This window comes from Leucopleurus acutus (genome assembly GCF_964270905.1).
Source record: "Leucopleurus acutus genome assembly, chromosome: 6".
Lineage (NCBI taxonomy): Eukaryota > Metazoa > Chordata > Mammalia > Artiodactyla > Delphinidae > Leucopleurus > Leucopleurus acutus.
Genome location: NC_139149.1, coordinates 13,740,005 through 13,753,408, shown reverse-complemented (window position 1 = coordinate 13,753,408; position 13,404 = coordinate 13,740,005). Strand labels below are relative to the sequence as shown.

At 38.3% G+C, this 13,404-nt stretch overlaps 1 protein-coding gene across 1 annotated transcript in view; it reads right to left on the bottom strand.

Annotated features, from left to right (window-relative positions):
• LOC309963158 (UPF0538 protein C2orf76 homolog) overlaps nucleotides 1-13,123 on the bottom strand; it is a 55,571-nt gene extending 42,448 nt beyond the window's left edge. The window contains exons 1-2 of the mRNA XM_082841349.1: nucleotides 13,078-13,123; nucleotides 10,105-10,249 (exon numbers count right to left, since the gene is read on the bottom strand). Of these exons, the coding sequence (XP_082697475.1) occupies nucleotides 10,105-10,237 (133 nt within the window). The 5' untranslated portion in view covers nucleotides 10,238-10,249; nucleotides 13,078-13,123. The remainder of the gene's footprint in view (nucleotides 1-10,104; nucleotides 10,250-13,077) is intronic.
• Nucleotides 13,124-13,404: the final 281 nt, after the last annotated feature.

Here is a 13,404-nt window from a genome sequence, read left to right as displayed (position 1 = left end):
CTTCAAATAGGTCTTCCCTCCCCTGTCCCAGCTCCTCTCCTCATGGCCTCCAATTACATGTATATTTGGCTACTGGAAGTTACCCCTTACCCCCCTACTGCTCTATTTATTTTTCTCTCAATCTTTTACCTCTTTGTGCTTTATTTTAGATAGTTTTTGTTGCTATGTTTTCAAGTTTCCTTATCTTTTCTTCTGCCCATCTGATCTACATGTTAACCCTAATCAGTGCATATACATCTCAGACATGGTATTTTTCATCTGCAGTTCAATCTGGACAATCTGGGCCTTTTCTTCCTTTTTTTTTTTTTTTTTATATCTTCCATCTGTCACATGCGCAATCTTTCCTCTACTTTCTTGAACATTTGCAATATAGTCATAATAACTGTTTTAATTGTCATTGTCTGCTAATTCTACCATCCACAGCGTTTCTGGTTTGGTTTCAAATGATTGATTTCTCTCCTAATTATGATTTATATTTTCTTGTTTCTTTGCATGATTGGTAAGTTCTGATTTGATGCAGGACATTGTGGGTTTTATCTTGTTGAATACTGGATATATTTGTATTCCTATAAACATACTGAGCTTTGTTCTGGAACACAGTGAAATTACTTGGAAACATCCTTTTGAGTCTTACTTTTGAGCTTTGTTAGGTAAGAGAAGATCAGAATTTAGCCAAGGGTTAATTTTGCCCTACTACTGCAGCAATACCTTTCTAGATACTCCACCCAATACCCTATTAATTACAAGGTTTTCCATCCTGACTGGTGTAACTACAAACTGTTCCCAGCCCTGCATGAGCTCTGAGTATTTTGCCTTCTGCTACCGTCAGGCGGTTCTCTACCTGGCTTCCTTACACACACATGCTGATCGTATTCAACTGAAGATTCAGGCTCTGCAAATCTTTAGAGCTCTCACTTTGTACAAGTCGTTCCATTCCAGTACTCTGCCCTGTGAACTCTGTCCAGACTCCACTCCAGGATGCCAGCTGTGACTCATAAACTCATAGAATTCTCCAGCCTCTGCCTGGATTCCCCCACCCTGCTCTGTGGCCTACATGCTCTCTCCCGCAGTAAGATGGCACAATCATAGGGGCCACCTTGTTTGTTTCTGCTATCCCATCTTGTGCTATATGACGTCCAATATCTGAACATCACTGTTTGATGTATTTTGCACAGTTTTTCAGTTGTTTCAATTCAAAGAAAAAGTTCAGTCCCTGTTACTCCACCTTGGCTGAAAGCAAAAGGCTGTAACATATCTATTATATTCTGAAAATGATTTCCTACTTTGTACTAAGTTTTTCTTTCACTTTATGTTTTCCCACCTTTGAACTTATTAACTAATGAACTTCTACAGAGAGTTCAGGGTTGCAAAATTCTGCAAAAACCCACTTAGTATTTCATTATTGGAAAGTTCAGTAGAAGGCAACCAGTAATTTTACTCATTCATTCAGGTCCCCATAAAAGGCATCCACAGAAAAATTAATTATGAGAAAAATAAGGCAAAATAATAAATATACTGCTGGCAATTAGGATGCCACAAAGGAACCTGAGATGTTAAAACACATGTTTCAATATAGAAATCAACAAAGTCTGGAAAATTATTAAAGTACCAATGGACAACAAAATAATTCTTTACCTCATAGTAAAGGCTCTAAAAATAGAAGTGGTATAATTTGTAATTTTTTATTAGATGCTGGATCTATATTTAAAGATTTTTAGGAAAGCACAAACACCTAAGGGAAAAAAAGAAACTGACTAATTCAATGACTAATCTGTACAGGCAAGAATACCAAAGACCTAACATTAATCAGAACACTGTGTCAACATTCTACCCTGATGAAGGGTTCTATCAGGTATTAGAGTAAGACTTCAAAGTTAAGCTATATCAAGATGCTTTTTACTTTAATCATGAAATAATCTAAACATTAAAAAGTATGGAGAATAAAACAAAAGTTCATTTAACCCATCAACCAAATTTAACAAATGTTAACATATTGTCATAACTACTTCAGATTTTTACTATTTTTTTGTTAAATAAAACATTATGGATACAGTTGAAACCTTTTCTATGTCCTTCTGTAGTCCCATTAACCTCCCTTCCCAGAGGTAAGCACTAACTATCCTTAAGTTAGCATACCTTCTTCGTCATTATATTTTCATTCTGTTGTCATAGCCACAAAAGATAGAGTATTATTTTGTGTTTCAAATTTATAGAGTTAAGTATTTAAACTAAAGAATCTACAGTACATTTTCTACCACAAACAAGAGACCATCACCTCAACACTGTATTGAAGGAATGGCCCCTTTGTGATAAGGTGATAATGTGCTACGAATTTGCTACTACAAAATTATCCTGTTCCTTTCTAAATAGGAGGGGCACCAAGGGAGTGCTTCTTTACAGAAGAATGCCAGATAATAAATGCAGAAGTAGTCACAGAGTTAGAAAAAAGTCCCAGTTTCTGCAACCACCAGTGATTCAGGTAAGGATCATCAATAGACACTAAAACTATTGGAAACAACACATGCATATCGTCTCAATGTTTATCGCTCCACACACTACTTATTAGTTAGAAAGATACCTTTACAACAGAGAAATCTGGTAGCAGCACCTTAACCAAATGACCTAAATACGTATCATCAGAACTTCCAGGTCGGTGAACACACGGAGATACCAGGGAGAATGACGCACTCCGAGAGGGCATGGAAGCTCTGCACCCTTTCCCCATGCTTTGTCCTATGCATATTTTCCACCTGGCCGTTCCTGAGTTTTATCCTTTGGTAATAAACTGGTGATCCAGTTTGTTAAATAAATAAATAAATAAATACCGCCAATAGTGGGGCAAAGCAATACCAAGTGCTTCCTGATGAGATGCAACTAGGAGGAATCACCAGCATCAGGGATCAGCAAACTATTTCTGTAAAGACCAGTAATAAATATTTTAGTTTTTTGTGAGCCATACAGTCTGTCACAACTGTGTAAGTGCCATTGAAACACAAAAGCAGTACATATAATATGTAGACAAATGGGTGTGGCTGTGTTTCAATAAACTTTGTTTATAAAAACAGGTGGCAGGTCAGATTGACCCCACAGGTTGTGGTTTGTAGATCTGCAAGCTACATGGTAATCCTGCCAAAAATGTTTAACCTGAATCTAATCATAAGAAAACAATCAGACAAATCCATGTTGTGGGGCATTCTATAAAACACAGACCTGGATTTTCCTTTAAAAAAATCAATGTGATGACAGATAAATGAAGGTGGGGGCTGCTCCAGATGAAGGGGATTAAGAAGATGTGACTCGCCATGAAAAGACTCCGAAGAGCCTTAAATGCATGTTCCTAAGGGAAAGAAGCCAGTCTGAAAAGGCTACATACTGTATGATTCCAAGTACATGATATCCTGGAAAAAGCGAAACTAGAGACCGTAAAAAGATCAGTGGATGCCAGGGGCTTGAAGAGAGGATGAATGGGTGAAGCCTGGAGGATTTTTAGGGCACTTAAACTATTCTGTATGATAATTCATTTGTCAAAACCCATAGAACTTAACAGCACAAAGAGTGAACCTTAATGTATGCAAAGCAAAAAACAAAAAAACATTTAGGAGGACAGGGGATCCCAGGAAAGAATGCAGAGGGTGACAAGAGAATACAGCTGTACTGCAAATAGATGAAATAATCTTACTGAAGAGGGTGAAAAAATGGCGCTGACCTAAATAACTTTGTCAATGAATAGACTTTTGTAAGATTAAGGCAAAAGGAACTGCACAAAAGCACTGTACTCTAGTTAATATCACGTTGTTTCCCACAGAGTACCAATTAACCACTCTGATACAGCTATACCTGTATACTGGAATTAAACAAGTAAGTAAAGGAATGGCAGATGTTAGGAGTCAGGTTCCTCACTGTTGGATTGGGGATGTACAGATAAGCAAGAGGAGAAGGCCAGAATGATCCACGTGATAATGGATTAGAGTTGGAAACATCAGTAAGAATTCATGTTTAACATACAGATTCAGATGGTAAACATGAAAATATTTACACCTATGCATAAGTATACAGGTTCATATATTTCTTTGCTCTGTCAGTTAAGAGAGCCTAGAAGAAATGAAACCCCAGTAATAAAGAGTATACCTAGCACTCAGATCTTGGCTTCTAATACCATTCTCCAATAAAACAACCAGGGCTCCTAGAGAAATGGCTGATTCTAGGACTGGCTCAGAATATACAAAATTAGCCTGGAACATCTTAAAGTACCAGAACTACACACAGATGGCATATGTCAAAGGGGCACAGAAGCCAACTGAAAGAGTTTTCAATGACCAAATCTAGAATAATTTGAGTAACAAAATAAATAAAATCTCCCATGCAAAAGAATTCCAAGTAAATTAACTCCCCACTCCTCAACTGTGTACTGTGCATAGTGACTTCCTTCCAAAGGGTACATTATGAGCAGGGAGACAACAGAGCAACCTTACAGTGGGGAAACCTACATTACTTCAGCCAAGCGATCAAGGTCAACATCAACAGTCATAAATCATGTAGAAAGTAGGTGCCCTGGATATGATGTGATAAAAGTGACACTTTATCTTTGTGATTTTCCTCTCAAAAACCCATAACCCCAGTCTAATCATGAGAAAAGCATCAGGAACATTCCAACAGAGAGGCATGTTATGATAGGCCTGACCAGTACTCCCCAAAACTGTCAAAGTCATCAAACTGGGAAAATCTGAGAAATTGTCACAGTTCACAGAGCCTAGGGACACATGACAACTAAATGTAATGTGGTATCCTGTATGGGATGCTGGAGCAGAAAATGGACCTTAGTAAAAACTAAGGAAACCTGAATAAACTATGGACTGTAATTAATAATGCATCAATATTGGTTCATTAATTGCAACAAATGCAGCATATTAATGTAAGATGTTAATAATAGGGGAAACTATGGAGGGGAGAATTAGATATAAACAAATATTTAAAAATTAAAAAGATAAAGAAAATCTTTCTAACTATGCTAGTAGTCACCCAATAGAATAGACTGCTCTACAAAGTAACACATGACCAGGAGTAACAGGGTATGAAGAATGAGTTCTGAATTGGAAGGCTGGATAAAATCTCCACAGCTTTTCTCTATTTAACAGATGAAATAATTTTACATTCAGAATCAAGATCTAAAGTATTACAAAGTATTAAAATGCTTCCAAATCAATGAATAATTAAAATGTCATATTATCTAGATAATTGGTTTGTTTATTTATTCTGAATCTAGAAAATTTGTCATCTATATAAGGTAATATATGGTACCTCTGTGTTCAGAATATCTGATTAACATCAGATATGTTAATAATAGATTTATTTGTTTTGTTATATTTATATGCTTACATATAAATATAATCTCAAGTATTTATTATTGATATATTTATACTTATTTGTAAGTGTTAGTTTTTATTTACTATACTTATGTACTATATTTATACAGCTTTAGATTTTAATGGCATGGAGTAGTGGTACAATGATTCTCAATGCAGAATGGATCAAACTTAACCAAAGTTTCTTGGCTAAGGGAGAAATACAGACAATTATGGGAAGAGACAAGGTTAAGCTATGGATGGCAAAAAGTGACTATGATAAGAAAAAATCAGCTAGAAAGGCAAGAAGGCATCTAAAATAACACCAAAAGGTCATTCACCACAATAAACATTTCTGTCTGTGTATAAGATTCGCTATGCCACAATGTCAAACATCCTTCCAGCTTTAAGTGTTCAAAACATTACAGCAAGGCCAACAGGCACATGAAAAGATGCTCAACATCACTAATTATTAGAGAAATGCAAATCAAAACTATAATGAGGTCAGACCAGTCAGACCAGACCTCAGACCAGTCAGAATGGTCATTATCAAAAAGTCTACAAATAATAAATGCTGGAGAGGGTGTAGAGAAAAGGGAACCCTCCTACACTGTTGGTAGGAATGAAAATTGGTGCAGCCACTATGGAGAACAGTATGGAAGTCCCTTAAAGAACTAAAACTAGGGCTTCCCTGGCGGCGCAGTGGTTGAGAGTCCGCCTGCCGATGCAGGGGACATGGGTTCGTGCCCTGGTCTGGGAAGATCCCACATGCCGCGGAGCAGCTGGGCCCATGAGCCGTGGCCGCTGAGCCTGCGCGTCCGGAGCCTGTGCTCAGCAATGGGAGAGGCCACAACAGTGAGAGGCCCGCGTACCACAAAAAAAGAAAAAAAAAAAAGAACTAAAACTAGAGTTACCCTATGATCCAGCATTCCCACTCTGGGGCATATATCTGAAAAAGATGAAAACTCTTAATTTGAAAAGATACATGCATCCCAATGTTCATAGCAGCACTATTTACAATAGTGAAGACTTGGAAGCAACCTAAATGTCCATCGACAGATGAATGGATAAAGAAGATGTGGTACACATATAATGGAAGACATATACATATATATACTCAGCCATAAAAAAGAGTGAAATAATGCCATTTGCAGCAACATGGATGGACCTAGAGATTATCATACTGAGTGAAGTAAGTCAGATAAAGACAAATATCATATGATATCACTTATTTGTGGAATCTAAAGTAATGATACAAATGAATTTATTTACAAAACAGAAAAAGACTCACAGACATAGAAAACAAACTTACGGTTACCAAAGGGTAAGGGGTGGGAAGGATAAATTGGTAATTTGGGATTAACAGATACACACTACTATATATAAAATATGTAAACAAGGACCTACTGTATAGCACAGGGAACTATATTTCATATCTTGTAATAACTTATAATGGAAAAGAACCTGAAAAAGAACATGTATATATATATAAAACTGAATCACTTTGCTGTACACCTGAAACACTGTAAATCAACGATATTTCAATTTAAAAAAACACTAGAGCAAGATGAACTAAATTCAAAGACTCTTTTGACACTGAGTGAATCCATTTACTTCAGGGATCCTCTTAAGCATGCAAGGCAGTAGACAAAAATAAAGAGGCAACTTAGTGTCGTGTTTAGGAGTGCATGATGTGCAGCTGAACAGCCTGGGTTGGGCTGTAGCTTTGCCTTGTATTAGCCATGTAATCTCAGGCAAGCTTCTTCACTTTTCTCCCTGTTCCTTAGTTTCTTCATCTGTAAAATGGAGATAATAACAGTTCCTAATCTAGAAGGATGCTGTGAGGATGAAATGAGATAACCTACTTAGAGTTCTTAGCACAGTATCTGATACATAGTAATGCTTGCTATTATTATTATTAGTTCAAAAATTTCTCAGTAATAAGCTATTTGGTCTTTGTTATGTACACAATTCATAAAGGGTAAATTCACCAGCTCTGCAGAGTTCCACAGTACCTCAAATCAGATGACAAAGATAGGCAGAGAGCACACAAGCCAAAAAGGTCTGAACCCCAAAGTTTACCTTTTAATCAGTGGAACACATTTCCCACATGCACAATAGAAACAAGTAGTGGCTATACTATTAGTAGCACAGGTGAAAGATGTGAGTAGGCTGGGCTGAGCATCTAACTGTGATCCACACCACTGCTCTAATGGGGAGCATTCTATGGTACTTGGGAAGGAAAGAACACAGTGACCCCCGGGAGAATACATCTGCCCCTGGCGGCACTGGAGCAGCTTGAAGATTACATCTTATTCTCAAGGACTTCAGAGAACCTATTCTGCACTGTACCAAGAACACCACAGCACTCACTGTATTAACAGTAAGAAACACTGTAACCCATAACACACACAAAGATTTTAAAATAAAAAATGTAGGGATTTGTTTTTATTTCAAAACCTGAATATGCTTTTGGCGATATCTTTTCAAAAGCAGGACCCTCTGTAATTGGCAGTATCTCAGTACCAGCTCTCAATCTCTCCATAACAAGTCGACTGACTAGTTCGTTTTCCCTATAGGTTTATATACCTTACTTTCTTCTTAAGCAAGTAATACTGAGCAGTGAAACCACTCAAAATTAGACAAAAAAAAAGAAAGTAAGGGAGACGAGTTTAGAAATTCTACAAAGTCAATCAGGAAATAAAATGTCAAGAATTAACTACATTTCTTAAAGTTAGCTATACACACTTACATTCCACACACATAAAACAAGATGTTGGTCTCCCAATAACATTCTCCAGTAATAGAATCAGAGCTCCTCTGAGAAATGGTTGATCCCAGGGCTGGGGCAGAGAAAGAACAGGACATGCCTGGAACATCTTAGACCAAAAAGTAAGGAAGTGCTCAAAGAAGGATTGGGGACATGTTAAAAGGTCATGGACCCAGACTGAAGGGGCTACCGCCAGCCAAAATGGGGATGATTAGAGCATCAAAATAAAATAATCATAGTAAAGAATTATAATCCTTTGAATAAAGTAAGAATCCTTGAGTCCACAGTGATATAAACAAAAGATTAAATAAATGGGGCGGGGGGTGAGAATGGGCGGGAAGGGTAAAAAGCTCTTCCTTACTGTAGAAAAACAACTAATGTATCTAGAAGGAATGATGGAATAAGAAAAATCACCATTTGCCAATCATCATCATAATAACTGATTCAGGCAAGAATCATCAAAGGATGCTGAACTAGTGGATGAAAGTTTGAGAAGCAACAGGACATTCACATAGTCTCAGAATATACCCCTACAAGTTAATTTTCAATTACAATAAAAATGTACAGTGGAGAAACCTGGCAGATATCACCTTAACCAACTGATTAAAGTCACCATTGCCACTAATGGGGGCAGTTGACAGCATGTGCATCCTGGTGTAAATGCACTGAGAAGTCAGCATTGTTTCAATGATTTGAAATTGAAAACTAAGGAAACCTGAATAAACTATGGACTGTAATTAATAATGCATCAATATTGGTTCATTAATTGCAACAAATGCAGCATACTAATGTAAGATGTTAATAATAGGGGAAACTGTGGAGGGGAGAAAAAGCATAACCTAAATCTAATAATGAGGAAACACTGGAAAAACCCACCTGCGTTCTACAAAATAACTGGACTGTACTATTCAAAATTGCCAATGTGATGAAATACAATAAAAGACTCCAGGATAAAGAAATTAACTCAGATTAAAGGAATTAATTAATCTCAATAAGGTCTGTAAAGTAGATAATAGCATTGTTTCAACGTTAAGTTCCTGATTTTCATCACTGTACTATGTTTATGTAAGTGAATTCCTTGTTTTTAGAAAATACACACTGAAATATTTACAGGTAAAAGGGAATCATGTCTGCAACATACTTTTAAAAGGTTCAGAGAAAAGAATGAAGTGGGAGAGTAAGAGAGGAAGGGGGAAGGTGGAGGCGAGAGAAAAATAAATGTTAACAAAATGTTGACATTTGGGGAATCTGTGAAGAGCATCCAGGAGTTTCTGCAACTTTTCTGTGTCTGAAATTATGTCAGTTTTTAAAAATTAAGTTGGATATAAAGTACTACATCTGTCAAAACTCATAGAACAGTACACAAAGATCTGTACATTATATCATAAGATAATAATAAAAGCTTATTCTAGATGTTTCATCAAATGTTGATGATTGGAACACTTCAGTAATTGAAAACAGAGGTTAGAAACCCACAAAGGACCAATCAAAATGAAGACTAAATTCAAGCCTGCTGTATGTTAAGCTTGAAATGATACGGTAGCACCAGTGAGGCTGCCTGTCACTTCTGTGCCCACAATGACCAGCAGCTCTCATGATTTCCTGGCTGTACAGAGGCCTGCCACCTTCCTGTCACACTCCCCAGAAGGCCCTCTTGTGCTCAGCCGGGTAACACTACCTTCTCTTACTAATCAGTCTCCAAATACATAAACCCGTTTGTTACAAGCAAACACAGACCTTAATTTTTTTTTTTAATTAAAAAAGGGAGAAGCCAAACATGATAGTGACAGTCTCTGATGAGGGCAAACATGTTGCTAAATAAGCCTCAGGGAAACACTGCCGCTGATGCCAAGGCCCAGAGCAGGAGCCAGCCTCACACCTGGCTTAGAAGGCAGGTTAATATCTTTCCAAGTGTTTTTTAAAGATTACTATCATTCTAATAGTCAACAATATTTTTCAAAACACTAATAAAGTGGCTGAGATGTCTCATACCTTGCTTTAGAAATACTATAAATTCCTCTACAGTTTGGTCCAAATGAACTCCATAATATACTACAGGTCTGAAATTGCGATGCTCAAATGAACGAATGAGGCGAACCGTAATGGTCACATCTTCGGAAGCCATGTGAAGAAATTCCTGTGGCAAGGGGACAATAACATCAACTCATAATTATCTACAAGCCTGTACTTCCTCCATCAGCTCTTGGGCACCCAGCCCATCTCTCCCACACTGCACAGTTAGCAACACAGTCCCCACACCCACGCCAGATTCCGGGACAACCAAAGGGTCCCAAGGTCACTCCCACCTACCCACTGCGATCCTGGACAGCTTCATCACAGTCACTGATGTTCTGACGGGTCAGAAACTGACAGGGCACAGAAGATGAACACAATTGACTCAAGGGTGTGGGTGTGCATGTATGGGGAGAAGTGGGTTGCACTAAACATGTGACCACTCTGGTTTGGTACACCAGCGATCTCCTCATTTGGCCCTGAGATGAAGTACACTTATATTAGCATCAACTATCAGGCTACATTTTGTTTTGTTTTGTTCTTTTTGTTTTGGCTGCGTTGGGTCTTCGTTGCTGCGCGCCGGCTTTCTCTAGTTGCGGGGAGCGGGGGGTTACTCTTCGTTGCGGTGCGCAGGCTTCTCATTGCAGTGGCTTCTCTTGTTGTGGAGCACGGGCTCTAGGCACACGGACTTCAGTAGTTGTGTCATGCGGGCTCAGTAGTTGTGGCTCACGGGCTCTAAAGCACAGGCTCAGTAGTGGCGCATGGGCTTAGTTGCTCTGCGGCATGTGGGATCTTCCTAGACTGGGGCTCGAATCCGTGTCTCCTGAATTGACAGGTGGATTCTTAACCACTGTGCCACCACGGAAGCCCCAGGCTGCATTTTAATTTCACAAATGTTCTCAGATTTCAGGAAGGATTTAATCATGTGCCACGGTATCATCCACCTTCCACACTATTATTTGAATATGTTTATTTCATCCTAAAACTATGTATTGGGTTGGCCAAAAGGTTCTTTCGGTTTTTTCTGTAAGATGGCTCTAGTAGCACTTGGTTGTCTTTAACTTCATTCAAAACAATTATGTTAGATTGTATTGTGACAGCTGTCATATCAGAGTGCATTTAAGAAACAGAATTATCGGGGCTTCCCTGGTGGCGCAGTGGTTGGGAATCTGCCTGCCAATGCAGGGGACACGGGTTCGAGCCCTGGTCTGGGAAGATCCCACATGCCACGGAGCAACTAGGCCCGTGAGCCACAACTACTGAGCCTGCGCGTCTGGAGCTGTGCTCCGCAACAAGAGAGGCCGCGATAGTGAGAGGCCCGCGCACCGCGATGAAGAGTGGCCCCCATTTGACACAACTAGAGAAAGCCCTCGCACAGAAACGAAGACCCAACACAGCAAAAATAAATAAATTGATTTAAAAAAATTGGTGAATTTTTGTGTAGCCATTTTAATATTGAAGATGGAAGAAAGAAAGCAACATTTTCGGCATATTATGCTTTATTATTTCAAGAAAGGTAAAAACGAAACCAAAATGCAAAAAACTAGATTTGTGCGGTGTATGGAGAAGGTGCTGTGACTGACTGAACGTGTCAAAAGTGGTTTGCAAAGTTTTGTGCTGGAGATTTCTCGCTGGGTGATGCTCCATGGTTGGGGAGACTAGCTGAAGTTGGTAGCGATCAAATCGAGACATTAATTGAGAAGAATCAACATTATACCATGCAGGAGATAGCCAACATACTCAAAATATCCAAATCAAGCGTTGAAAATCATTTGCACCAGCTTGGTTATGTTCATTGCTTTGATGTTTGGGTTCCACATACGTTAAGTAAAAAAAACCTTCTTGACCATATTTCCGTATGCGATTCTCTACTTAAACATAATGAAAATGTTCCATTTTTAAAACAAATTGTGACAGGTGATGAAAAAATGGATACTGTACAATAATGTGGAACGGAAGAGATCGTGAGGCAGGCAAAATGAACCACCACTGACCACACCAAAGGCAGGTCTTCATCCAAAAAAGGTGATGTTGTGTATATGGTGGGATTGGAAGGGAGTCCTCTATTATGAGCTCCTTCTGGAAAACCAAACGCTTAATTCCAACAAGTACTGCTCCCAATTAGACCAACTGAAAGCAGCACTCGACGAAAAGCGTCCAGAATTAGTCAACAGAAAACACATAATCTGCCATCAGGGTAACACAAGACCATGTGCTTCTTTGATGACCAGGCAAAAACTGTTACAGATTTAATTCTATCATCAAACCAGGAGGTATTATACTCATTTAAGAATGAGGAAAGACTCAAGAGAGATTGCACTAATTGCCCAAGGTCATATAGCTGATAAAAAATGAAGCCAGGATTCAAGCACCAATTTAATTCCAAATCCCATGCACTCTCTAATGCACTGTTCGAAAAATCATCCCAAACTATTTCCTCCAAAAAATCTGCAAAGTTGCCAATGTTTTAAAAATAAAATTATGGTATATTTCTAACTAGTAGCAACTACTTCATGCTTTCAACTTTGCATACAACTTACAGCCATAATATGCAACTACTAAAAAAAATACCTGTAATGAGGGGAGAGCAGGGAGCAGGGAGTAGGGGAGGGGTTGGTGGTGGTGGTGGGATGAACTGGGAGATTGGGATTGACATATATACACTAATATGTATAAAATAGATAACTAATAAGAACCTGCTATATTAAAAATAAAATTCCAAAAGAAAAAAACCCTGTAATACTAATAACGTAAGAAAAGATGTCCAACCTCACCAGTAATCAGTGAAATTCAAAATAACAATGAGATATATTACTCATCAAACTGACAAACGAAAAAGTCTGACAATACCTAGCGTTGGCAAGGGTGCAGAACCAGTTAAGGCTGGCATCCAAACAGGTTCTACTTTGGAGACAATTTGGCAATATTTAGTAAGGCTGAAGATTCACATACCTTTCAATCCAGCAATTTCATTCATAGGTAGGTGTCCTGGGGACTCTCTCACACACGGCACAAGGAGAACTGTAAAAGAACATTAATAGTAACATCATTTGTTAATCGCAAAAACGGGAAACGGCTAAATGTTCATCAGCAGGAGGATAGATAATTATGACATTTTCATACAATGAAATTAGTTCAAGCAGTGACAATGAATGAACCTGAACTATGCACATCAACACAGATGAAATCTCAGAAAGAGTAAGGTGAATGGAAAAAAATCAAACCGCAAAAACATCAGAATACACTACCATTTACATAAAGTTCAAAAGCATAGCTTTT